Source organism: Peromyscus maniculatus, chromosome 5 (genome assembly GCF_049852395.1).
Source record: "Peromyscus maniculatus bairdii isolate BWxNUB_F1_BW_parent chromosome 5, HU_Pman_BW_mat_3.1, whole genome shotgun sequence".
In the NCBI taxonomy this organism is placed as follows: domain Eukaryota; kingdom Metazoa; phylum Chordata; class Mammalia; order Rodentia; family Cricetidae; genus Peromyscus; species Peromyscus maniculatus.
The window spans coordinates 87,582,806-87,609,007 of NC_134856.1; the positions used below are offsets into that span (position 1 = coordinate 87,582,806).

The following is a 26,202-nucleotide window of genomic DNA, read 5'->3' on the forward strand; positions in this document are numbered from 1 at the left end:
AAACAGAATCCCGCTGGGGGGCGGGGCGTCCAGGAGAACGGTCACGTGGAGGAAGCGGAAGCCCTAACCATCTCTCACCTTCGCCCAACCTATGTTTACACTAGTCTGTGTTTAGGAGGACTGGAGCTCGGTCTTCCTCCTACTTTTGTCACGCCTAGTCCCGGGTGATGGCTCCGCCTGGGGATCCCCGGCGCCTCTGCAGGCTGGTGCAGGAGGGCCGGCTGCGCGCTCTGAAAGAGGAGCTGGAGGTGGCCGGAGGTTGCCAGGGGCCAGCCGGGGACACCCTTCTCCACTGTGCGGCCCGCCACGGGCGCCTGGACATCCTAGCTTATCTAGTGGAGGCTTGGAGTATGGATATCGAGGCTGCCAACCGAGACTACAAGCGTCCTCTGCACGAAGCTGCCTCTATGGGCCACCGGGACTGCGTGGACTACCTCTTGGACCGAGGTGCAGCCGTGGACTCCTTGAAGAAGGCCGACTGGTAGGTACCCGGAGTCCAGAAAAGCTACATCGCCACTCTCCGAGGAATCACTAATTTTCGTTTATTTTTCAGTGTGTCTGTTAGACGTATAACTTTCCTCGGTTTCTTTTTTTTTTTTTTTTTTTTCTTCTTTTTTCTTTTTGTTTGGTTTTTCGAGACAGGGTTTCTCTGTGTAGCTTTGCGCCTTTCCTGGAACTCACTTTGTAGACCAGGCTGGCCTCGAACTCACAGAGATCCACCTGGCTCTGCCTCCCAAGTGCTGGGATTAAAGGCCTGCGCCACCACCGCCCGGCACTTTCCTCGGTTTCTAATTCTCACCCCAACCTTCCTTTCTTCCTGGGTTTGGCTCTTTAGTTAGGACAATCACTTCCTATTGAGAGAGTATAGAAATGTAATCAAATGGTTAACGGATGAATTGTGTTACTCATGTGCCCAGGATGTGTTCTTCTGGAGACATCTTGCTAAAGTACTTGTTCATGGTTGCATTATTTTAATTGACAAGGCTGCAGTGGATAGGTTTCAGTGGCACATGCATTGCATGTTGAGCTCTATGCAGTTTTGTCACATCGAGCGTTGCACGGCCGCCAGCAAGAATGTTGGTGATCCTCTTCCACCGCACAAATCAGTTTCATTTGCTGCCAGATTGGCATCTTTTTTTGTACTATGTCTGGGAGCCTGTTAACTTTTTTAGGCGCCTAACTTAATGAAGTTCCTGCCTTCCAAGTTATTTCAAATCTGTCAAAACATAAGGGCTGGGAAATATATCAGAGGTGGTGCAGCCTCCTAGCGTGCATGAGCCCCTGAGTTTGATCTCAGCTCCTCAAGGACAGGAAAGCACCGTATAATTAAAAGTACATCTCCTTCACTATTGTAAAGTAGTTCCACTATATCTTGAGAGTTATCTGTGGTTTATATCAGTCCTCTGCTTGGCTCATAAACAGATTTTGCCTCTCAGATAACCTACTCCTGTGGATGTGCATTCAGAATCAGTGTCTCCTTGTTATTTCTCCACAGACCTCAGAGAAGTCAGAGGCTGACAGTCTAAGCCGTTTTCCTGCCCCCCACCCCAACCCCCAGACTCCTTTAGGTTTTCCGTCTGTACCAAAAACATACATTCCCTGAAGGCCTGGATTCTTCCAAATGCCTCAGCTCCTTTCCATCCTGGTTGACCTTAGGACTCCTCTGATGATGGCTTGTACAAGGAAGAACCTTGAAGTGATCCAGGTCCTTGTGGAACATGGCGCCAATCCGCTCCTGAAGAACAAGGATGGCTGGAACAGTTTCCACATTGCCAGTCGAGAAGGCGACCCAGTGATCCTCCGGTACTTGCTCACTGTCTGCCCAGATGCTTGGAAAACAGAGAGCAAAATTAGAAGAACTCCTTTACATACTGCAGGTATACCCTGCAGTCGCCTCTGTGTGTAGTTGGTTTCACCCCAGTGCTGCCTACATTTTGTAGTTCAAGTCATCAGCCAGAGGAATGGAGGATTTGGGAAACCAGAGGGCAAGCATCAGAGCATCTTGGGATTTCTTGGCAGACTATAAGTTTATAAAGTGATGGAGGCCTCGGCTCTGTGTCACTGTGTTAGTCTACCTTTTGAGTGTATCTGTTGTAATTACCCTTCCTGGTCAGTTAGATGGTAAGCTAGCTCTGTCCCTGCCAAAGTCTGTGACCCTGGGTAAAGAACTTGGTTTGTGTTTGAGCAAATGTCCTTCTTAGCTTTTCACAATAGTGATGATACCATGCTATAGTCTTGGCAAAAAGCAAAATTAGTGTGGAATGTGTAGATAATGGACTCAAAAGTCTAAAACAAAGTTGGAAAATAAGCCAGGCAGTGTGATGCATGCCTGTAGTTCTAGCCCTCAGGAGGTTGAGGCAACAGGATCCATGCAAGTTTAAGGCCAGCTGGGCAATGTTGGGAGACCCTGTCTCAAACCCCCGAATATTCTTCCCCCCAGAGAGAGAAATATGGAAGATAATTCTTAGTCTAAGAGGCAGTTCATTGAATTAGGATACTGAGGTGGTACTATCTCTAAAGATCAATATCTGAAATATACAGTCCGTACTGTCTGGGAATAAGCACCTGCTTGTTCTCCAGTCACAGCCAGCACTTATGGACCAAGGGATCCTTTCTGAAACTTTTTGAGTAAGTAGGAAAAGTCCACCTAGTTCATAAATGCTTGGCTAGCTCCCATCATACATACTCCCCAAAATATTCTCTTGGAGAAACAGTCACTAATCTGTCACTCACCCAAAATAAATAGAAGCCAGATAGTCAGAACCTTTCCTGTTGAGAGTAGGTATCTTCAGTAGAAGGAGTAAATTTCTGGATAATTTTCATAAATTACTATTAAATAGTTTCCTTCAAAGTGTTTTTGCAGTTTTCTGGCAAGAGACTACACCAGCCTTTGAAACTTCCAACACTAAAGTGGGGAGATGAGTTTAAAATTGGAAGTTTGCCGTGAAAGTGCTCAAAACATCATTCTTTTTCATTTATTTGGTTGGATTTTTTTTTTTATTGATAGGACAGTAACATTATGTATTTTAGGTTTTCCTTCTGTGAGAAGACCAGGGCAGATGTGACTGAAGAGATGGCTCAACAGTTAAGAACACTTATTGTTCTTCCAAAGGACCTGGGTTCAGTTCCCAGCACCCATGTGGTGGCTCACAACAATCTCTAACTCTAGATTCTAATTTTCAAGGGATCCATCACCCTCTTTTGACATCTATGGGCATAATCCATATGTGTGGTACACATACAAACATGCAAGCAAAACAGTTATACACAGAAAATTGAATAAATAAATATAAGGCAAAATTTTTTAAAGCCAGGAGAAAGAATTTTGCTTGTTTGTTTATTTATTTATTTAGGTTTTTTGAGGCAGGGTTTCTCTGTGTAACAGCTCTGGCTATCTTGTCTTGAAACTCATTCTGTAGACCAGGCTGGCCTCAAACTCGAAGAGATCTGCCTGCCCCTGACTCCCAAGTGCTGGGATCAAAGGCATGCACCACCACCAACAGGCTTGTTCTTAATTATTTATTCATTGTACTGGAATAAAACCGAGGGTTTGCGCATCCTAGGCCAGGGTTTGGCCAATGAGTTACCTCCCCAGCTGTCTTAGTTAGAGTTTCTATTGCTGTGAAGACACGCCATTATCACGGCAATTCTTATAAAGGAAAAACATTTAATTGAGGTAGTGGCTTATAGTTTCAGAAGTTAAGTCCATTATCCTCATGGCAAGACATGTCGGTTTGCAGGCAGACATGGTGCTGGCTACATTTTGATCAGAATGGAATGGAACATTCCACAGAACAGGAAATGGTCTGTGACACTGGGAGTTGCTTGAGCATAGAGGAACTCAAAACCCACCCCCACAGTGACTGACACACTTTCTCCAACAAGGTCACACCTCCTAATAGTGCCACTCCCTTTGGGGGCCATTTTCTTTCAAACCACCACACCAGCCAAGAAAGTTTCAAGTATACACTAAAAAGTTCTAATTGTCTCCATTCTTTTCCCCCGAAGCGATGCATGGCTGTTTCGAAGCAGTACAAGAACTTCTTGATAGGTAAGAATAGCATGGTAAATTGGTGGAAATATTTCTTAGTTATAACAAGGAGTTACTTTTCCTTTTATGTAGAGAGCTCTGTGTCCACAATGGAACAGGGTCGTGTACCAATGAGCATTGTAAGGAATTCAGGGTCCCCATAGGAGTGTGTGATAGGAAGACCCAGTTTAAATTAGTAAAGACTGAAGAAATAAATAATGTTTCGGCACCAGCACAGCCAAAGCTGTTCACCTGAAGGGAAAATAACAGCTGTCATGAGGGCCAAGGGGGTTTTTTGCACCAGAAGAAAGGATAGCACATTTGAGAGACTGGTAGTAGTTTGGGATATGCTGAAGTCTCAACAGTATAGAATATGGATGCTGCAGACCATTGTGTTCATTTTATGTGTCTGAATGTTTTGCATGCGTGCCTGTCTGTACACCATATGCATGCCTGGTGCCTGTGGCAGCCAGAAGAGGGTGTCAGAGGGAATCAAACCCAGGTCCTCTGGAAGAGCAACAAATACTCATCACTGCTGAACTTTTTCTCCAGGCCCCTTGGTGAAGGGTTTTGAAGCCAGGGGTCATAAGAAGTCAGCAGTTTTCAAGCACCACCTAGATGCAAAATATAAATGAACCTGGGATGGGAAGAGGTTTCTGTGAAATTGTCCCTTAGGTTGATGAAGTGAAACAGGAGAGAAGTGATGGCAGTTGGGCTGAAGAGATGAGTCTAGAAAGTGTGGTGGTTTGAATAAGAATGCCCCCTTATATTTAAGTATTAGTCACCAGGGAGTGAAGATTAGAAGTATTAGGGGGTGTGGCCTTGTTGAGGGGGTGTGGCCTTGTTGGAGAGAGTGTGTCCCTGAGGGTGGGCTTTGAGGATTCAAAAGCCGATGCCAGGCCTAGGCTCTCTGCCTAGGGATCAGGATGTAACTCTCAGCTACTGTTCCAGTGCCTGCCTGGGCATGCCACCATGCTCCTACCATGATGATGGTAGACTAAACATCTGAAACTGTAAGCAGGCCCTCAACTGAATGATTTCTTTCATAAAGAGTTGTCTTTATGGCAATAGAACAGTGACTAAGGCAAGAAGGAAGAGGCGGATTGAAGGGTATCTTTAAAAAGTGGAATCAATAGGAATAGGTGCATAATTTGATGAAAAGGGTCTGAGAGGGCCTGGGAATGCAGCTCAGTGGTAGAATGCTTGCCTAGCATATTCAAGGCCTTAAAATAAAGGAGGAGCAAGGGAACATCAAGGATGCCTTTCACAGTGTGGCACCTGTGCCACTCGCTGAGACATTGAACCCTGAAAGAGGAGCAGGGTTAGGGGAGGCATAAGAATTTCACCTTGGAGCCGGGCAGTGGTGGTGCACGCCTTTAATCCCAGCACTTTGGGAGGCAGAGGCAGGCTGATCTCTGTGAGTTCAAGGCCAGCCTGGTCTATAGCTTGAGATCCAGGAAAGGTGCAAAGCTACAAATGAAACCCTGCATCGAAAAAAAAAAAGTTAACAATCAAAATTATTGGGGCTGGAGAGATGGCTCAGAGGTTAAGAACACTGACTACTCTTCCAGGGGTCCTGAGTTCAATTCCCAACAACCACATGGTGCCTCACAACTATCTGTAATGAGATCTGGTGCCCTCTTCTGGCCTGCAGGCATACATGCAGACAGAACATTGTATACATATGAAATAAATAAATCTTTAAATTAAAAAAAAAAAAAAAGAATTTCACCTTGGAACAAATCGGGTAGTTGTATATGTGTGAAAGATCAAAGCAGAGTTCAAGAAAGCCGAGACAAGGTGGACCAGAAACCAGTGTGACACTTTGCACCATATGAATGATGATGATAAGTTAGAAGTGGAAAAGATAATGGGCCAAAGCAAAGAGCATTGAATCCTGGATCCTGAAAACATTTGTCAAGCACTTAGAACCACAGGTGGGACATATTTGCTTTTCTGCAAATTTGTAAATACTCTTCATTGAAGAAATACTTTTCAGTAGCCTTTGTGTGTTAGGTCTGGGTAATGAAATAAACATAGCTCTTTGCTAGTGGCCTTCATAGGGTAATGAAGACAGTGTTTGTAAATAATTCCATGGAACCCTAGAATTAAAAAGCTACATGCTGTGGCACACATCTGTAATTCCAGCCTTCCAGAGACTGAGGCAGGAGAAGCAAGATGACTGTGGTTGCTCTGGAGAATTGGGGCAGGGGAAGGGGAGGCAAGGGTCATGATTAGAAGAGCATTCTGAGGCTGTTAGTCACCCTGCGTGTGCATAGGGGTGAAAGTGGAGATGGAGAGGAGAGTGTAGATGTTTTAAGTAGCCTGGCTACAGAATTATATTTAGGTAATTGTTTGGGAAAGAGAAGAAAAAGATAGTAAGGGTGACTACAAAGCTTCCAAGCTAAGAAACTGAAGAAATGAAAGCTCCAGCTGATGTGATGAGAAAGTTAAAAGAGGAAGGTCCTGAAGACATGGAACTCGGTTCAGATGCTAAGGCGATAAAAGAAAGACAGCTCCAGACTGTCACAGGTCACCTCTAAGGTATACAGTCTGCCTACAGGTCATCAAGTCATCTGTCTTGGGTTTGCAATGGTGAATATTCACAGTTCTGTCGTTTTTGGATTTGACTCTAGGTGTCTCTATGAACCAGACTGTAGAGATAACTGTGGTGTCACACCCTTCATGGATGCAATTCAGTGTGGCCATGTTAACATAGCCAAGCTGCTCCTTGAAAAACACAAGGTATAAATAAAGTGGTTTTGCTTTTTCCTTTAGTTCTTCCTTAGAAATTTTAGATCTGGGAATAATGATACATCATTATTCATTTGCTGGTTTCAAATCCTGGCTCCTGAGTTTCTCCACCTTTGACCTCTGTAAACATACATGCATTCGCATTCCCATCTCTAAAATTGTGACAAAATGTAATTTCTTTGGAATGTTTCCTTACAAAGATTTAATGATGCTAGGTTGGAACTCAAAGTAAAGTAGAATGTTCAGAACCTTGGACTTGATCCAGGGAGGATCCAATAATCCAACATACATAGAGCAGTTAGAAAATTAAGGACTCACTGAACATTGTCACTTTGATAGTAGTAGCAACAAGTTGTCCTGACAGAGCTTAAGGCACTATAGCCAGAGCATTGACTTGACCACATTTTAGTTCAAATGCTTTGAAAATCGGGAAGAAATCAAGTGCTCTGCCCGAAAGAACCACACCAGAACATCTGCAGGACTATGGACCAGATTCCTCTGCTTTTTACGCTGCTCCCCTTTCCTGCCTACTAGGCTTGCCCTTCAGCTGAAGATCGTCTGGGGGCCCAGGCTCTACACCGGGCAGCAGTCACTGGGCAGGATGAAGCCATACAGTTCCTGGTGTCCAGTCTTGGCATTGATGTAGATGTGAGAGCAAAGTCAACCCGGCTAACAGCACTTCTTTATGCAGCCAAGGTCAGTTGCTTGTCATGACAGCATTTCTTCCTGAGGCTTGCTGCTCTGGGGATGGACAGCTCTTGTAGTCTTGGCGTCTTTGGCTCCCTCTGTACCCTCTGTTCCCGAGATGTTTGTGATTCTGAATCTTTCAATCTCTTTAAATGGAAACATGACATTTTTGGTGTCTAGGCAAAAATGGAGAGAGGAGAACTCTTAATTCTGTGTACTACTTGGGCTTTCTGTACTCTTATTTTCAGGAATGTTATTGAAAACCGTGACGATGTTGGAGGGTAGTGAAGGCCTTTTCAGTTGTCTCTTAAGTGTTTGAAAGCAAACTGTGGAACTCCACTTTGGTGTAGCGAAGTTAAATATTTTCTATTAAAAATAAATAAACGGGGCTGGAGAGAGAGCTCGGTGTTACACGTGCTTGCTGCACTCGCAGAGTGCCAGCACCCGCATCAGGCAGCTCACAACTGCCTGGAACTCCAGCTCCAGGGGATCGGACATCCTCTTCTGGCCTTAACAGGCACCTTCGTACATGTGTTCACACACACCACACCACACACACACACACACACCACACCACACCACACCACAAATAAAATAACTTGCTAAAAATGAACAAATGAGCAAAGATTCATTCTGTGAAATTTGTAGCTCTTTTTTATATTGAATTGAGAATTTAAAATCTCTTTAACTAGCACAAAGAAATTGCATCTACTGGTCTCTCCAATGTACAAAACATTTAGGATGTGCATTAATATTTCACTAAAGAAAAGGCTATTTTAGGAGCCTTGCTTATTATACATTGTTTAGAAGCCACGTGCCTTTATTTGGTTTCCTAGAAGCAAGAGTACATGTTTTCTGACCAAAAATCCCCACTGCACTTCCCCTGAATACAAGGGATAGGTACATGAATGGACTGAGGACTCAGTCCATGAACATTTCCTCCGTAGAAAGGCTGAATCGGAAATCTTGATTGTTTTTTTCTAGCCTCACTAGTTTGCAATGAGCTGACTGGCAGGACACGTGTGTATAAATTACTGTGTGAATGATGCTAGCTATAGTAGTGGTCTCTTCTGAGAGCCTCAGTTCCCTCTGTCTTAAAGATTTTAACAAAAAGTTCATATGCTTGGGAAATTTTGGAATTGAGTTCTATATAAACCACAAGGCTTTGTACTGCTGACCTTGATGGAAACCTAATAGTATTATCCATCCTGATAACTGAATATTACAAATATTTAACGATTCGTGTGAGAATCATGGATGATATAACTCGTCCTTAAGACAGGAAGATTCAGAATTTGCAGTTGGCTGCCTCAGGAAGAGTTTCTGATGAGCACTAGAGATGGTTTTTAAAGGTTTGCTTTTGTCCTCATCACAGCGGTAATGCATCTATTTCAACACTCAGGAAGGACAGACAAGCACAGTTCAAACTCTGTTATCCCTGGGTGCCGACATCAACTCTAAAGATGAAAGAAATCGCTCAGGTACGGAATGCAAATGACTTGGGTACTTTTTAGTTGAAAGCATTGATGTAGGTTTAGCACCTCAGTGGTGAGCTCTTACCTATTGTGTACATGTCCTACATTCAGTCCCTAGCCATGACAACCAAACAGTCTCTTCCTAAAATAGCTTTTGCCTGGTGCCTATGGAGGCCAGAAGAGGGTGTTGGATCCCCTTGAACTGGAGTTACAGAAGGTTGTGTGCCATGATGTGGATGCTGGGAATCAGACCCGGGTCCTCTGGAAGAGTAGCCAGTGCTCTTAACTGCTGAGCCCTCCCTTCAGCCCCTTATATATAGACCTGGCTGGCCTCAAACTCACACTTGCCTCTGCCTGCTGAATGTTGGAATTAAAGGTGTATGCCACCACAACTGGTCGACGTCATGATTATGATGATGGATACTAACCACTACCCTGTTACTATGGTTGGTTGGTTTGTGTGGGTTTTCCCCTCCAGATTTACTTATTTATTTGTGTGTGTGTGTGTGTGTGTGTGTGTGTGTATTTCTATGAATGTGTGCAAGTACCTAGAGGCCAAAAGAAGGCATCCAATCTACTAGAACTGGAGTTGCAGGTGGTTGTAAGCTGTTTGGTGTAGGTGCTAGGAACTGAACTCTGGTTCTCTGGAAGAGCAGCAAGTGTTCTTGACTGCTGGGGCATCTCTCCAGCCCCTATTATAACAATATCTGTGAGGCGAAAGCATTTTCTATCTATCCATAAGGATTATTATATAAATTTAGGGTCCAGAGCTATAGTCTCAGAGTGCTTGTCTTTTTCTTTGTGTACTGGAGACCAAGCCCAAGGCCCAGGTAGATCTACCATTGAGCTGCATCCCCAGTGCTGTCCAGAGCTGACCCTTTAAACTTGACTTTAGAATAAACCAAGTAGTATTCTTGGAGCCAAAGGTCATCTCATAGGGTTCAGTGGCACCTTCAGGCTTGAAAGAGTCACAAATGACCCATTGTCACTTGCAGGTCGTAAGGGATAACTGCTGCCAGTCTAATCAGGGCTCTGAACTTGGTCCTCAAGACCAGGCAGCAGGACACACTTGGATTCACAGCATACCCGACCTTTTAGTGCTAATTTCTACACGTCGAGTAAAAAGATTGGTTAACAGATTTTTATCACTACATCCTAATTCATGGTAATTCAGCAAAACACTGAGGAATTTTTACGTGCCATTAAAACCATATTTAAGTAGCACATGAGAGTGAGCTTAGGGTGAATCAGTCCTCCTGTTCCCTGTTCAGTAGAAAAGCTTCTTATATCCTTTCTGATTTTTTTTGTTGTTGTTGTTTTTGGAGACAGGGTCTCTCTATGAGCTCTGGTTGTCTGGGAACTCACAAAGATCTGCCTCCCTTTGCCTCCCATTTGCCAGGATTAAATGTGTGTGCCACCACCACCACCACACCTAGCAGGTTTGTTTTCTTTAGAAATATTTTCAACCCAGTCAGGTTTAAATTGTGATCCGGTGTAGGCCGTCATGGGTAGGTTATGAAAGTGTAAAATCAGTATGAGTACCTGGCAAGGTGGCTGAGTGGGTGAGAGCACTTGAAGCCAAGCCTGGTAATCTGTGTTTTATCCCCCAGGGCCCGCGTAGTGAAAGAGAGCCAACTCCTGCACATTGTCCCCGACCTCCCTCTCCACGTGCACCGTGACAGATGCACACGCACACTTATTCACACTCTAACTAAATAAGCATAAGCTCTGCATAACTGCATAATCCATTGTTTTTTCTGAATGCAGTGCATGTTCTCAGCATAGACCGTTTTTGTCTCCCTTTAGCCCTGCATCTGGCCTGTGCAGGTCAACATGTGGCTTGCACCAAGTTCCTCCTGCAGTCAGGACTGAAGGATTCTGAAGACCTAACAGGCACCCTGGCCCAGCAACTCACAAAGAGTATAGATATCCTTCAGGACTTCAACCACACCGTGAAATCATAAGGATGTTTGAAGAAGGAGGCAATAAAGTCCATGATAATTCACATCCTGCTTTTTCAGTCACTGACAAATGAGTGAGTTACTCCTCAGCCAGTGTTTTCCTCTCCTTCTGCCGTCCCTTCTTCATGTTCCTCTGCTGGAAGACTTGCTAGATGACCGGGACTCTGGATTCCTGGCATGTTGTACGATCTTGAACACAGCCTTTTCTTTTTTTTTTTTTTTTTCTTTTTTAGACTGTACTGGGGATTGAAATCAGAGCCTTGCTCATGCCAAGCAAGTACCGTGCCACTGAGCTACATCACCAGCCCCGTGTTTTGTTTCTTCTGCCCTTCAGGTGGAGTGAGATTAAACATCATGTCCTGCATACCCCTAGGTTTGAAATGTGTAATGTGAATGAATGTAACATAGCCTTCTTTAAATATATGAAAATGTAATAAAACTAAAAATGTAAATTGCTGTTTACTCAAGCTGTAAAACATAATTGGCCATTTTATTCTTTTCCTTCCTAGCTTTTATGTGGCCATTTGGTTTCATAGTTTGGCCATTTGTGATGGTATGCATGCTTTACCCACTAATAACAACATTTACAGGGAATTGATGGACACCTTTTGGTATTCTCATTACTGCTAGTTAAGCAGTAACTAGGTTACTAGTTTGTTTTTTGTTTTGTTTTAATGCTTGTGGATATTTTGCCTGCATGTATGTCTTTGTGCCACAGGCATGCCGGATGCCTTTCGCAGCCAAAAGAGGTTGTCAGATCCCTGGGGCTGGAGTTATAGATAGTTGTGAGCCTCCACATGGGTGCTGGGAATCAAACCTCAGGTCCTCTGGAAGAACAGCCAGTAAGTAAAGTACTCTTTGATAAGGTTTTTGCACCCCAATAAGCCTCTCCGCTGACACAGCAATCCAAATCAAACTGAATTAGAAAAAGCTAACCAGGCAGTGGTGGCGCACGCCTTTAATCCCAGCACTCGGGAGGCAGAGCCAGGCCGGTCTCTGTGAGTTCAAGGCCAGCCTGGGCTACCAAGTGAGTTCCAGGAAAGGCACAAAGCTACACAGAGAAACCCTATCTCGAAAAACCAAAAAAAAGAAAAAGAAAAAGCCCTGGTTTAATGGGTAAAGCGTTCTGGGTGACTCTCCAGCCCCCCAGAGAGGAGACAGGAATGAGAGAGCAGAGAACCACTTGTCTGTGTTCTGGGATGCAGCTTATATACCCTGTGGGAGTGGTCTTGAGCATCTCTGGGGGAGGAGCTGTGTTTGGCAGGCTTTGAAGGGGCGGGTTTGGGGAAAGAGATTGGGAGGGGAGTTGAGGTAGATTTTCCACTAGAACATTCCAGACTCTTTGGGTATATGGATGCCAGGGTGCCGGGAGTTGAGGTAGAGCTCCCACCCAAACACTCTTAACCACTGAGCTGAGCCATCTCTCTGGCCCCAGCTAAAAGATTTTAACCTTCAAGGGTTTTTTGTTTGTCTTAATAGACAAGTTCAGTCATGAGCAAGATTTAATCCTCATTAGTTTAGTGTAATCCAGCAGGTACTATTACACACCTACCTCACTCCAGTATTGTGCTTGCCTTAACAAATAGCAAAGACTTATAGTTCCTCTTAATTATTCTCCTACAAAGTTCATAAATCCCTGTTCAGACCACCAAATAAATGTTCCTGTAGAAACACAATCTTCTCTTGTAATCTCTCCATCATACACTGTACACCTATGCTTATCTGAGGTGGGATTACCATGCTCTCTTGTGTCAAAGATCTCTTTGTTTCAATACATTTTGGGTCTGAAGATGATCCTGGTGTGTAATATTCTATGTATGTATGTTGGGGGCAAAAGGTCAACTTAGCACACCCACAAAGCATTCTATTCATTCTCATTCATTTGCTCTCTCCCCTCTCCTTCCTCCCCAACAAAAGCCTCTCTGTACCTGAAGCTAGCCTCCTCAGATTTGTAATTTTTTTTAAGCTCTGAGTGCTGAGATTTGAACATGAGCTGTAATGCCTGGTATCTCTTTCCTGTTTGCTACTCTGAACATGTAATTAATTCCTGTGTGTCACATTGCTTCTGCCCTTCCTAGTCCTAGATTCCATAAACCTTGACTACTGTAGGCCACTGCTAAAATTACTCAAGAGCCAGAGATGACTGTAGATGTAACCAACCATCTTATTAAATAAGAAACACAGAACCAATGTAAAGAAGAAAGCCAAGAGGTCAAAGCTCAGAGCTAAAACCTTACCCTTTCTCCTGAGGTGGTCCTACCTCTCCGAAAAGAGACCTACTTCCTGTGTGTTTGTCTTTATATATAGTCTTTCTGTTCTGCCTTCTCATTGGTTGTAAACCCAAACACATGACTGCCTCGTCACTGCCTGTATGTACAGCCCTCCAGGTCTTCTATGGTATTGAGATTAAAGGCGTATGTCTCCAATGCTGGCTGTATCCTTGACCACACAGAGATCTACCTAGCTCTTCTACCAAGTGCTGGGATTAAAGGCATGTGCCACGAACACCTAGCTCTGCTATGGCTTGCTATTAGCTCTGACCTCCAAGCAACTTTATTTATTAACTTACAAATAAAATCACATTTTAGTACAAATAAAATACCACCATAGATGACAGTGATTATCACAACATTAATTGTAGCACAGAAAGTAGTAATAATATGTGACAATATACTTTCACTATACTTTATTAGAAATGGCTAATAGCAATGCAAATGATAATAATTATTCCCTCCCAATTATAGTTACTTTCTTTATTTCCTTTAGGTCTCTCCCTGAGAGTTACTTTCTCGGGCTTCCCTATCTAAAATTTTATTTCTTTCTTCAGCATTTGATACTTCCTTCTTTGTGATGGTCAGCTTTAATTGTCAACGTAGGTGTTAACACAACCTAGAGTCACCTTTAAAGGAAGTCTTAATGATTGATTGCTTTCATTGGGTTTGCAGTGGATATGTCTATGAGGGATTGTCTTAAAATTAATTGATATGGAAGACCCAGCCCACTGTGGGCAGCACCATTCCCTTGGGGTGGGGGAGGGTGTCCTGAACTATGTGAGAGGGGAGAATTGAGCTGAGCATAAACAAGCTGGCAAGTGGGCATGATGTGTTTATGTCTCTCTCCTTTTAATTCTGGATGTGAGCTGTTTGAAGTTCCTACCTTGACTACTGTACAGTTATGGACTGACTGTAACCTGGAATTTGTAAGCTCATATAAATTGCTTTTTGTCAGGGTATTTAATCACAGCAACAAAACAGAACTAGAAAGAATCCCCTGCCTTGTGGTTTCTTCTTAGTATTTACTGCTAGCAAATACATCATATAATTTGAGTAACTTTTTTAATTGTCTCTGTCCGCCATCGATACTTGACCAGCTTGGGTCAGGACTGGGGCCCAGAGCAGTCCTGGTGCAGAATAAGTTTACTGTAGTGTGTTAGTGAATACATGATAGTAGTAATTTGTGCTTTTTGGGTGCTTAATGTACGCCCGGTGCTGTGCTAAACACCTCGCCTCTGTTGGCTCATTTTGTTCTGACTTTCATACTTATGGATAGTTATTACTCTGTCTCAAGCAGCCTTTCTCACACACACTCCCTTGAAGAGTCGACATTTGGAGCCTCAAGTGACGGGCACCATCTTGCTGCCCCAAACTCCAGCTTTATTGCTGCTCCTCTGTGCAGACTACCTCTGTGAAGTTATCAGGGATTGCCAGGTTAAGTAATTTTTTTTTTTTTTTTTTTTTTTTTTTTTTTTGTTAAAGACGGGGCTCACTATGTATCCCTCACTGTCCTGGAACTCACTATATAGACCAGGTTGGCCTCGAACTCACAAATCCTTGTAGCCTGAATCTTAAAGGTACTTATTAATAAAAGCAAACCCAAGACCAGGTATTGGGGTGAACACTGAATGATCAGAGAAACAGAACAAGCCACAGCCACCTCATCTCACCAGTTCCTCAGCTGATCCTGTTTCTCAGACTGGAAGCCTCTCAGCTAAACTGCTGCTCGAAAGCCTAAAGCTTAACCAGCTAAAAGCTTAACCAGCCAAATGCTGCTAATTTCTGATCTTCACGCTTTATGTATCTTTCTGTTTTCTGCCATCACTCCCTGGGATTAAAGGCTCACTTCTTGGGATTAAAGGCGTGTGTCATCATGCCTGGCTGTTTCCAGTGTGGCCTTGTACTCACAGAGATCCAGAGGGATTTCTGCCTCTGGAATGCTAGGATTAAAGGCGTGTGCTACCACTGCCGATCCTCTGTTTAATATTGTGGCTGTTCCGTTCTCTGACCCCAGATAAGTTTATTAGGGTGCACAATATTTTGGGGAACACAATACCACTACAGATCCTCCTGTCTCTGCTTCCCAAGTGCTGAAATTAAAGTTGTGCGGTGCCGCACCCCCCCTCCCCCGCTGCTGCCACCACCACCTGGCTAAGTAATGTGTTCTCTTCTGCTTTCTGGACTCTTGTACCTGTAATAACTCACTTCAAGTTGGTTCTTTTTCTTCTCTTCCCCCATCCCCCTTTTCTTTCTTTCTCTCTTTCTTTCTTTCTTTTTCTTTCTCTTTCTTTTTTCCTTTTTTCTTTCTTCAAAGATAAGATCTCAGTGTATATCCTGAGCTGGCCTTGAATTTGTGATCCTCCTGCCTTAGCCTTCTGAGTATTGGGATTGAAGGCATGGGCTACCATGCCTTGCTTCTGAGGTTTCCTTTCTGGTACTGTTCTCTTGTCTCCTTTATGCACTATTCTTCCCCCCCCCCCAAGACAGGGTTTCTCTGTGTAGCTTTGCACCTGTCCTGGAACTCACTCTGTAGCTCAGGCTGGCCTCGAACTCACAGGGATCCGCCTGCCTCTGCCTCCCAAGTGCTGGGATTAAAGGCGTGTACCAGTCCCTCCCCGACTTGTGCAGTACTCGTTTAGGGTCTGTCCCTTGAATACTCAGTCTCATGCCCAGCTCACTCCTCTTTATTTTGCACTTGCTATTGAAGTAATCTCATTTGGTTTTCTGGTTTTACCTACAGTGATAGCCACCCAACTCTCTCCAACCTTATTTTCAACTGCTGAACATACTTTGCATGGCTTTATTAAGGCTGTCTTACAATCTTACACACAGGGCTGGAGAGATGGCTCAGAGGTTAAGAGCACTGGCTACTCTTCCAGAGGTCCTGAGTTCAATTCCCAGAAACCACATGGTGGCTCACAACCAACTGTAATGAAATCTGGTGCCCTCTTCTGGCCTGTAGGCATATATGCAGGCAGGCAGAACACTGTATACATAATAAATAAATAAATAAATAAATCTTTAAAAAATAAAAAACAACAAACAAACAAACAGAAAATCTATTCCACACTTCTCCATACCCTGTTACCTCTATTCTGTACTTGCTGCCCAGTTGAGAGCTCCTTGGTTCACCAGGCCAATCAAGTTGGAAACCTGGGGTCACCTGTAACTAGTGCCCTCCTTCTCAGGAAGCCCTGGTGTGTACCAGCTGTGGGATAATTCTGTCTTCTCCCAGGCTTTCATACATACTCTCATCTCAGGCCACCATTACAACAGCCTTGTAACTACTAATCCTGCCTCTACATGTATTCTCAAATCTGCCTGTCATGTAGCTGCCGGAGAGCTCTCACTAATTCAGATGACATTGATTGCCAATGGGAGTTGACTGCTTGGCCTTCCAGAGAATAAGACTAGAGACTTTATGAAGAGGTCCCTTCTTGCAGCATGTGATTGTCACTATTGCAAGGATCTAGAATCGCCTGAGACATAGCTCTGGGCATGTCTGTGAGGGAATGTCTAGATTCAGTTCATTGAGGTAGGAGACCCACAGTAACTGGACGGCATCATTCCTTAGGTGGAAGTCCTGGACTGAATGAAAAGGAGAAAGGGAGAAATGGACTGAGCAACAGCATCCATCTCTCTGCTTCCTGACAGGATGAAGTGTGACTAATTGCCTCCAGTTCCTACTGCCATGCTTTTCCTGCCATGGTCCATACCCTTGGACTGAAAGCCTAAATAACCTTTCCCTCCTTAAGTCGATTCCACCAGGCATTTTGTTACAACAAGAAAAGTAACTAATATACTGATGACACAAGGTTTTATTACAGAGCTGAGGCTACGCTGTGTAGCCCAGGCTGGCCTCAAATTTGTGATCCTCCTGCTTCACTCTCGTAAATGCTGGGATTACAGGTCAGAGCCACTTTGCCTCGCTGACTAGGGATTCTGACCCTTACTATAAGACCTGCTTCCACAAGGTCTGTCTGTTGGTCTGGAGAGCAAACTCACTTCGTGTTAGGTAAATCTTTTTGTTTTGTTTTGTTTTTTTGAGACAGGGTTTCTCTGTGTAGTTTTTGCACCTTTCCTGGAACTCGCTCTGTAGACCAGGCTGGCCTCGAAGGTAAATCTTAATTAAGCTCAACCAGGACAGAGTTATCAGGGAGAGAAATGGATAAAAACTGCAGTCACGGACCTGCCTGGACTGAGTCTACCAGGTTGATTGCAGTCCTTGGGGGAGGCTTTGCCCTGGAGGAGGTGGGAATGGGGGGTGAGCTGGGGGGAAGGGGAGGTGGTGGAAGCGGGGAGAATAGGGGAACCTGTGGCTGATATGTAGAACTGAATGGTATCGTAAAAAAAAAAAAAAAAAAAAAAAAAAAAAAAAAAAAAAAAAACCTGTAGTCACTTCAAAACAGCTAGATTTAATATATGATCCCGTACAAAAGGAATTTGTTACAATCAATCATTACAAAACAAAATAAGAATGGACCTTGAGATGGGAAAGGTATAGAACTCTGCCTTAAGAGAGAAACTTGTAGAGAAAAAGGCCAGGAGCAGAAGGAAGGGAGCAGATGCTGCATTTAATTTACCCTGGACTGTTGCTGTTCACCAGCAGGTGGCAGGCCAGAAAAATGTCTTACTCTCACAGATCTTAAGATTCAAGACTTTAAAACTCAGAAAATGCTAAAGGAGGAAGCCAGAATCACCAGTAATTCCACCACTTGGTTATAACCACTCTTTTCTTAAATTCTTATTTTAAAAAAAATTTCAAAAAATTCTTATTTTATTTATTATTATTGTGTGTAGGAAGTGTGCCTCCAGGCACACATGAGTGGAGGCCAGAGAACAACTTTGAGGAACCTCGCTTTCTCCTTCAGTGGCGGGATGCAGGGATCTGACTCAGTTCATCAGGCTTGCAGGGTGTGGAGTTTGCTTTCCTGTTGCTGTGAGAAATACCATGAGCAGAGCAACATGGAGAGGAAAGGATTTATTTCACCTGACACTTTACATCTTTCCCTCTTTGAGGGAAACCAAAGCCAGAGCTCAAGGCAGGAGCTTGGTGCAGAAACCAATGCAGCTGACTGCTTGCTCCAAAGTGCAGTCAGCCACAACCTGGGTCCACCTGCCTCGGGATGGCATCACCCACCGTGGGCTGGACCCCCCTACATCAGTTAGCAATCAACTAGTGACCCATAGCATGCTCCCACAGATATGGTCACAGGACCCTCTGGTCTGGCCAGTTCTTCAGTTGAGGTCCCTTTTTTCCCTAGGTTTGTATCAAGTTGACAGCTGAAGCTAACTATCACACACCAAGAGCCTCTGCCTGCTGAGGCATCTCACAGGCACAGTGACTCACTCTTCTTCTCTTTCTGTCAAAATGAGTGCGGGTGAGACAAGGCGGTATGTGCATTTCACCCCTAACTTTATACTAAGAATTTCATGTGATCTGCTTTTAAATATGTCAGCTTGGTAGTGTCTGTATTAATTATTTCATATAAACTTCATTTGTTCTTGCTGTATTGAGGGTCATACTCAGGGCCTGGACATACTAGACAACCACTCCCTCACTGAGATACTTCCTGGTAAATTTGTCAGATTCCACTGAAGAAATGAGGTGCAGACTAGAAAAAGGGTTAGATTTGATCACCTGCAGGGGAGAAGCTGGCCGAATGGCTGAGAAACAGTGAAGCCACCGAGGGCTCCAGCAAGCCTGTGCTTTGGATATGGTGAGTGATAAGGGGAGAAAAATGGGCTGGAGAGTGACTCAGTGGTTAAGAACACTGGCTACTGTTCCAGAGGACCCTGGTTCGATTCCAAGCACCCACATGGTGGTTTACAACCATCTGTAACTCCAGTTCTAGGAGGTCTGATTCCCTCTTCTGGCCTCTGCTGGCACCAGGCACACATGGGGTGCACAGACATATGTGCAGGCACAGCATTCATACACATATCATTTTTTCAATTAAAAATTTAAAAAAAAAAAACTGAGCTAGGGACGTAGGTTACTGTTAGAGTATTTGTCTATCCCATGTAATGTCCTGGGTTTGATCTTCAACAAGCTGCAAATAGTAATGAAATGGTTCAATTAGACACAAAACAAATTTTTATTTTATTTATTTTTTATTTTTATTTTATTTTATGTTTTTGGAGAAGAGCACAGCATGTCTACAAACAGGAAGACACAAACAATGAGAAGGTTAAGCTGATGGGAGCAAGGACCTTCAGTGAGTCAGGAGAAACAGGGTCAGTGAACTTAGGAAGGCTCAGCCTCAAACATGGAAGGAGTACTTTCTACTTAGAGGAGGCATTGAAAAAGAAGGGAAGGCACCGGGCGGTGGTGGCGCACGCCTTTAATCCCAGCACTCAGGAGGCAGAGGCAGGGGGATCTCTGTGAGTTTGAGGCCAGCCTGGGCTACCAAGTGAGTTCCAGGACAGGCTCCAAAGCTACACAGAGAAACCCTGTCAAAGAGAGAGAGAGAGAGAGAGAGAGAGAGAGAGAGAGAGAGAGAGAGAGAGAGAGAGAGAGAGAGAGAGAGAGAGAGAGAGAGAAAAGAGAGAGAGAGAAAGAAGGGAGGGAGGGGGAAAGGAAGGAAGGAAAGGAAGAAAAGAAAAAAGAAAAAGAAAGGAAAGGAAGAAAAGAAAAAGAAAGCCTGGGAAAGGAGAAGTTTAAAGCAGAATGTGTAGCCATAACTTAGTGATATGTTAGTGTCTTGGGAGATGGGAGGCAGGTGGGTAGGGGTGGAAGGTTGGGGGCAACTAGTGATGTATATGTTACATTTCCTACAATACTGAATAGTGTGAATTTACATTCGATAGTCTTAAACTTTTAAAAGTTGCTTTCAGCTAGGCCTGGGAACACAGTTGGCTGAGGCAGGAGAATTCCAAGTTCAAAGCCTGCCAGGGCCACCGAGTCAGCATTCAAGACCTGAGGATGTAGCATGTGCTAAAACAGCCTGGGTAACTTAGATTCCGTATGATGGCTAGCTTGATGAGCAACTTGATGGGATTTAGGCTGCCGTGGTCATCATCTATGAAGGTGTTTGCAGGCAGGTTCGACTAAGGAGGGAAGACCCTCCAAGAATGTGGGTGGCACCACCTTCTGGGCAGGGGGTCCTGAACTGAATAAAAAGGAGACAGCTAGGTAAGCATTCTCATTCCTGACAGCTGATGCAACGTGATCAGCCTGCATCCTGCTCCTGTCTCCACACCTCTCCGGCTTCCATACCTTCTCCGTCATAATGGACCCCTAAAATGTGAGCCAAAATAAACCCTTCAAGTTCCAGGACAGCCAGAGCTACACAGAGAAACCCTGTCTTGAGGGGGGAAAAATATGTCCAAGGTCAAGATCCAGGTGTAAAGGGTGATGTGGCTTTGACTGCAAAGAAAACAAGGTGAAAGGTGAGAGGCCTGGCCTGCTGCTTCAGCTGGGACAGCAAGGGGATGGTGAGGATTGGGTGGTGCATGTAACTGCCTGTCTGTCACTCAGCAATTCCAGACTGCTAATTCCTCTCTCCAGTCTTGAGAAAGGTAATTGACTTAATAATGGGGCTGCCCCTAGGCATTCCTGGAAAAGCAATGGGGAGTAATTACACTTATCAGTCCCCCATCTTCTGCCTCTGCAGGTTTTCCTGCCTGAACGCATCAACCGGGGAATCTCTGCAGACCTTGACAGCCCTGCTTGCTGGGAGCGCTCCTTCCCTCTGCTCTGTAGAAGGCCCAGCGCATCCTTGAGGTGTTTGAAACAATGTGTAAAAAATAGCAACGACAATTCAGTCTTACAGGGAATTTTTGCTGTTTCAGAAATTTTTTTTCAGTTTCACAGCTTAGTTACCACTATGAGCTCTGGATTTAAACCCCAGCTTTTTCACATGCTCATTGTGTGGCCTTGAAAGACATTCTCCATCTCTCTAAGCCTCAGCTTCCTTATCTCAGGAATAGTTGGTCTTCTTGGCAAACACCTCTGATCTCAGCCCTCAGGAGGGGCTCCATTTCTAAGCTAGCCTAGGCTACATAGCAAGACCTACACACTACATCCATATAAATACGCCTGCCATAAGGACTGAAGGGGATCACCAGTGTTCACTTAGTCAACATGCACTGAGCACTTTCTTTTTTTTTATCTCTTTTTATTTTTTTTAAGATTTATTTATTTATTATGTATCCAATTTTCTGTCTGCATGTATACCTACAGGCCAGGAGAGGGCGCCAGATTTCATTACAAATGGTTGTGAGCTACCATGTGGTTGCTGGGAATTGAACTCAGGACCTCTGGAAGAACAGCCAGTGCTCTTAACTGCTGAGCCATCTCTCCAGCCCTCAAGCACTTTCTTTTAATTAATTTTTTTCATTTATTTTACAAACCAACCACAGTTTCTCCTCCCTCTTCTCTTCCTGTTCCTTCCTCCAACCTCCCATCTATCCCCTACCATCCACTCCTCCTCCTTTCAGAAAGGGGCAGGCCTCCCATGGGAGTCCACAAAGCATGTTACTTATCATGTTGAGGCACGACCAAGCTCTTCCTCCTGTGTCAAGGCTGGGCGAGGCATCCCTGCCTGTATGGAGAATAGGTTCCAAAAAACTAGCTCAGGTGCCAAGGATAGGTCCTGATCCCACTGCTAGGAGCCCCACAAACAGACCAATCTATGCAACTGTCATCTACATGCAGAGGACCCAGTTCAGTCCCATGCAGGCTCCCTAGCTGTGGGTCCAGAGTTCCTGAGCTCCCACTAGCTCAGGTCAGCTGTCTCTCTGGGTTTCCCCATCATGATCTTGACCCCCTTGTTTGTACAATCCCTCCTCCCTCTCTTCAGCTGGACTGAGCTTGGCCCAGTGCTTGGCTGTGGATCTCTGCATCTGCTTCCATCAGTTACTGGATGAAGGTTCTATGGTGACAATTAGGGTAGTCACCAATCTGATTACAGGAGAAGGCCAGTTCAGGCACCCTCTGCACTATTGCTAGGAGTCTTAGCTGGGGTCATCCTTGTGGATTCCTGGGAGTTTCTCTGACACCAGGTTTCTCCCTTACTCCAAAATGGCCCCCTCTATCAAGATACCTTTTTCATTACTATCCTCCCCTGTCCTGCCCCCAACTCGACCAACCCATCCTCATGTTCCCATCCCCCATCCCCTCCTGCCTACCACCTACCCCCACCTCCCCACCACCAGTTTACCCAGGAGATCTCATCTATTTCCCCTTTCCAGGGAAATCCATGCATCCCTCTTAGGGTCCTCTTTTTTTGTTTTTTCAAGACAGGGTTTCTCTGTGTAGTTTTGGTGCCTGTCCTGGATCTCGCTCTATAGACCAAGCTGGCCCTGAACTCACAGAGATTCACCTGCCTCTTCCTCCCAAGTGCTGGGATTAAAGGCATGGGTCACCACGACCTGGCTAGGGTCCTCTTTATTACCTAGCTTCCCTAGGGCTGTAGATTGTAGCCTGCTTATCCTTTGCTTTACATCTAATATCCATTTACAAGTGAGTATATACCATATTTGTCTTTCTGGGTCTGGGTTACCTCACTCAGGATGATTTTTTTCTTCTAGTTGCATCCATTTGCCTGCAAATTTCATGATGTCATTGTTTTTTATAGCTGAGTAATACTCCATTGTGTAAATGTACCACATTTTCCTTATCCATTCTTTGGCTGAGGGGCATCTAGGTTGTTTCTGGGTTATGGCTATTATGAATAAAGCTGCTAAGAACATAGTTGAGCAAATGACTTGTAGTATGATTGAGCATTCTTCGGGCATATGCCCAAGATTGGTGTAGCTCAGTCTTGAGGTAGATTGATTTTTGAGAAACTTCCATACTGATTTTCAAAGTGGCTTTATAAGTTTGCACTCCCACCAGTAGTGGAGGAGTGTTCCCCTTGCTCCACATCTTCTCCAACATAAGCTATCATGAGTGGTTTTGATCTCAGCCATTCTGACAGGTGTAAGATGGTATCTCAGAGTTATTTTGATTTTCATTTCCCTGATAATTAAGAATGCTGAAAAATTCTTTAGGTGTATCTTGGCCATTTGAGATTCTTCTGTTGAAAATTCTGTTTAGATCTACACCCCATTTTTAATTGAATTATTTGGTATTTTGATATCTAGTTTCTTGAGTTCTCTATATATTTTAGAGATCAGTCCTCTGCCAGATATGGGGTTGGTGAAGATCTTTACCTGTTCTGTAGGCTGCCGTTTTGTCTTATTGACAGTGTCCTTTGCCTTATAGAAGAAGCTTTTCAGTTTCTGGAGGTCCCATTTATTAATTGTCAATCTAAGTGTCTGTGTTACTGGTGTTATATTTAGGAAGTGGTCTCCTGTGTCAATGCATTCAACGATACTTCCGACTTTCTCTTCTATCAGGTTCAGTGTATCTGGATTTATGTAGAGGTCTTTGAGGCACTTGGACTTGAGTTTTGTGCAGGATGATAGATACAGATCTATTTGCATTCTTCTACATGTCAATGTTATGCCCAGATTGTGACCCCCCAAAGAGACCACCGAAGACCTTGGATGTCCAGAATGCAACAGCAAGGTTTATTCTGCAGATACAAGTCTAGACAGGGACTCATTCCTACACCCAATACAGTGAGGCAGGGAGGAGTCCCTCTTTCTTGGGGAAGTTAGTTTTTATAGGCAAAACCCATAAAATTTCTTAGAGGGGAGGGGGTTAGTACGGGTCCATCCTTGATTGGTCCAGTTTTTCCCAGGCCTGGACTTTATCTTATTCTAGCTTGTCTATTTGCCTTGTCAGGAGTTTTACAACTTCTCTCCGGGGTCAGGTCATGTTATCTCTGGAGAGGGGCATCTCATGGTTAATTGGTTACCATCAGACATCCTGACTCTGTTCTTTTGTTCCTGGGGCTGGCGCCATCATTTCTGGGGACTTGAAACTGGCCTGGGTCTATCTATATTGAGATATCTTTGTCTAAGGCCCCCTTTTTGAGACAATAGAGTGAGGGTCTTGTTGTGCCTAGATCACAGTCCCCAAAGCTGCCTCTGGAGACTTTAGGTACAGAATGCAAAAGTAAGGTGTTGTCTAAGTATACAAGCCTCCAGGGAGGCTCTTCTAAAGCTCTCACTCACAGCAGGGAGGTTGGAAGGAGCACTCCCCTTTCTTTGTGAGGCTAGTTCTTAAAGGCACAGACCATATAATTTATTTTAACCTGCCTCCCTTTTTAGTCTTTTGGTCGAATATCCTGACTGTGTTTTCCAAAGTCCCTGTAGCAGATACAGCCACCTGGAGAAAAGCGGTCTAAGTTCTTATCTACACTTAGGAATCCTGGTTTAAGCTTCTCTTTGTCTGTAGGGGATAGAGTGGGGGGTTTTACTGAGGTATCACAGTCAACATCCAGTAATGCCAACACCATTTGTTGAAGATGCTTTCTTTTTTCCATTGTATAATTTTGGCTTCTTTGTCAAAAATCAGGTGTTCATAAGTATGTGGATTAATGTCAGGGTCTTCAATTTGATTCCATTGATCCACATGTCTGCTTTTATGCCAATACTAAGCTGTTTTTATTATTATAGCTCTACAGTAGAGCTTGAAGTCAGGGATGGTAATACCTCCAGAAGTTCCTTTATTGTACAGGATTGTTTTAGCTATCCTGGGTTTTCTGGTTTTTTTCCGTATGAAGTTGGGTATTGTTCTTTTAAGGTCTGTGAAGAATTGTGTTGGAATTTGATGGGGATTGCTTTGAATCTGTAGATTGCTTTAGTAAGATTGACATTTTTACTATGTTAATCCTACTGATCCATGAGCATGGGAGATCTTTCCATTTTCTGACATCTTCTTCAATTTCTTTCTTCAGTGACTTAAAATTCTTGTCATGTAGGTCTTTCACTTGTTTGGTTAGCATTATCCCAAGATATTTTATATTATTTGTGGCTATTGTGAAGAGCACTGAGCTCTTTATTTATTTATTTGGGGGGGTTTTGGGGGGGAGGGTATCTCTCTACAGAGCCTTGTCCTATCCTGGAACTCACTCTGTAGACCAGGCTGGCCTTGAACTCACAGTGATCCTCCACACCTGGCTACTGTGAGCATTTTAGTCTGTGCCAGGCACATTCAGCACCACACAACCTAGAAAAGCATTTCTGGTTTTTTTTTTTTTGTTGTTGTTGTTGTTGTTGTTTTTTCTTGCACTGCTGGGAATCAAACATTACTAGGCAAGTACTCTACCAATGAGTACACTCCCCCCACTCCCACAGTGTGTGTGTGTGTGTGTGTGTGTGTGTGTGTGTGTGTGTGTGTGTGTGTGTTAGGGAGGGAGGGAGGGAGGGAGGGAGGGAGGGAGGGAGGGAGGGAGGGAGGGAGAGGTGCAAGTGAAGGTGCATGTGTGCTATGGTGGAAATCAGAAGGAAGTCTATTTTTCCTCTCATCATGTAGGACCCAGAGACTGAACTCAAGTTGTCAAGCTTGGCAGTAAGTGCCCTTGCTGGATGAGACATCTGAGTGGCCTGCTGTGTTTTGATTAGACTGGCTGGCCTTCAAGTTCCTGGGATCAGCCTACCCCCTTTTCCCCAGGGCCAGGGTTACAGGAGTTCACTACCTTGCCCAGCTTTTACATGTGTTTTGAGCCTTCAAACTCAGGTTTTCGTGCTTGTGCATCAGGCAGGCTCTACCCACTGAGCTATCTCCTCAGTTACAGCCCCCTCCCTCTATGAACCCCTTTTTTCTTTTCTTTTTTTAAGATAGACTCTCACAAAGTTGACCAGATGGGCCATAAACTTGGTGATCCTGCTGTCTCATCTATCCCAATGGCTAGGAATACAGGCCTACGTACTAGGCCCAGTACTATATAAACATTTTAGATTCACTGTAGTGGGAGAGACAGCCTGCTAACCAAAAGCTTGTGAAATCTGGAGTATATTAGATGATCAAAGTCCTAGAAAGAATATAAAACAGTGAGGGGGACCCAAAGGGCAAGTTTGTCAGTTAAATCCATGACAACATTCTAGACAGGGACAGCGGTGCCAGCCTAGGTGCTGAGGAGGCTGCGGTCGGCTGTGTTCAGGGCAGGAAGCCAGTGTGGCAGGAA

The 26,202-nt window shown here is 44.3% G+C and overlaps 1 protein-coding gene across 5 annotated transcripts; it reads left to right on the forward strand.

The window, feature by feature from the left end:
- Nucleotides 1-24: 24 nt before the first annotated feature.
- On the forward strand, nt 25-12,701 carry Ankrd16 (ankyrin repeat domain 16). Of its 5 annotated transcripts, XR_001580071.3 has the most exons (8): nt 25-481; nt 1,657-1,877; nt 4,009-4,051; nt 6,667-6,775; nt 7,319-7,480; nt 8,874-8,952; nt 10,753-10,981; nt 11,141-12,701. XR_001580071.3 is itself a non-coding variant. In XM_006990190.4 (7 exons), the coding sequence occupies exons 1-7, from the start codon at nt 168-170 to the stop codon at nt 10,908-10,910; spliced, it is 1,086 nt and encodes a 361-aa protein (XP_006990252.1). In that variant the 5' UTR covers nt 25-167; the 3' UTR covers nt 10,911-12,701. The 5 variants fall into 5 exon arrangements, 4 of the variants coding, with proteins under 4 accessions (XP_006990252.1, XP_006990253.1, XP_042134097.1 ...); XM_006990190.4 differs by having other exon boundaries at nt 10,753-12,701; XM_006990191.4 differs by lacking the exon at nt 8,874-8,952 and having other exon boundaries at nt 10,753-12,701.
- Nucleotides 12,702-26,202: the final 13,501 nt, after the last annotated feature.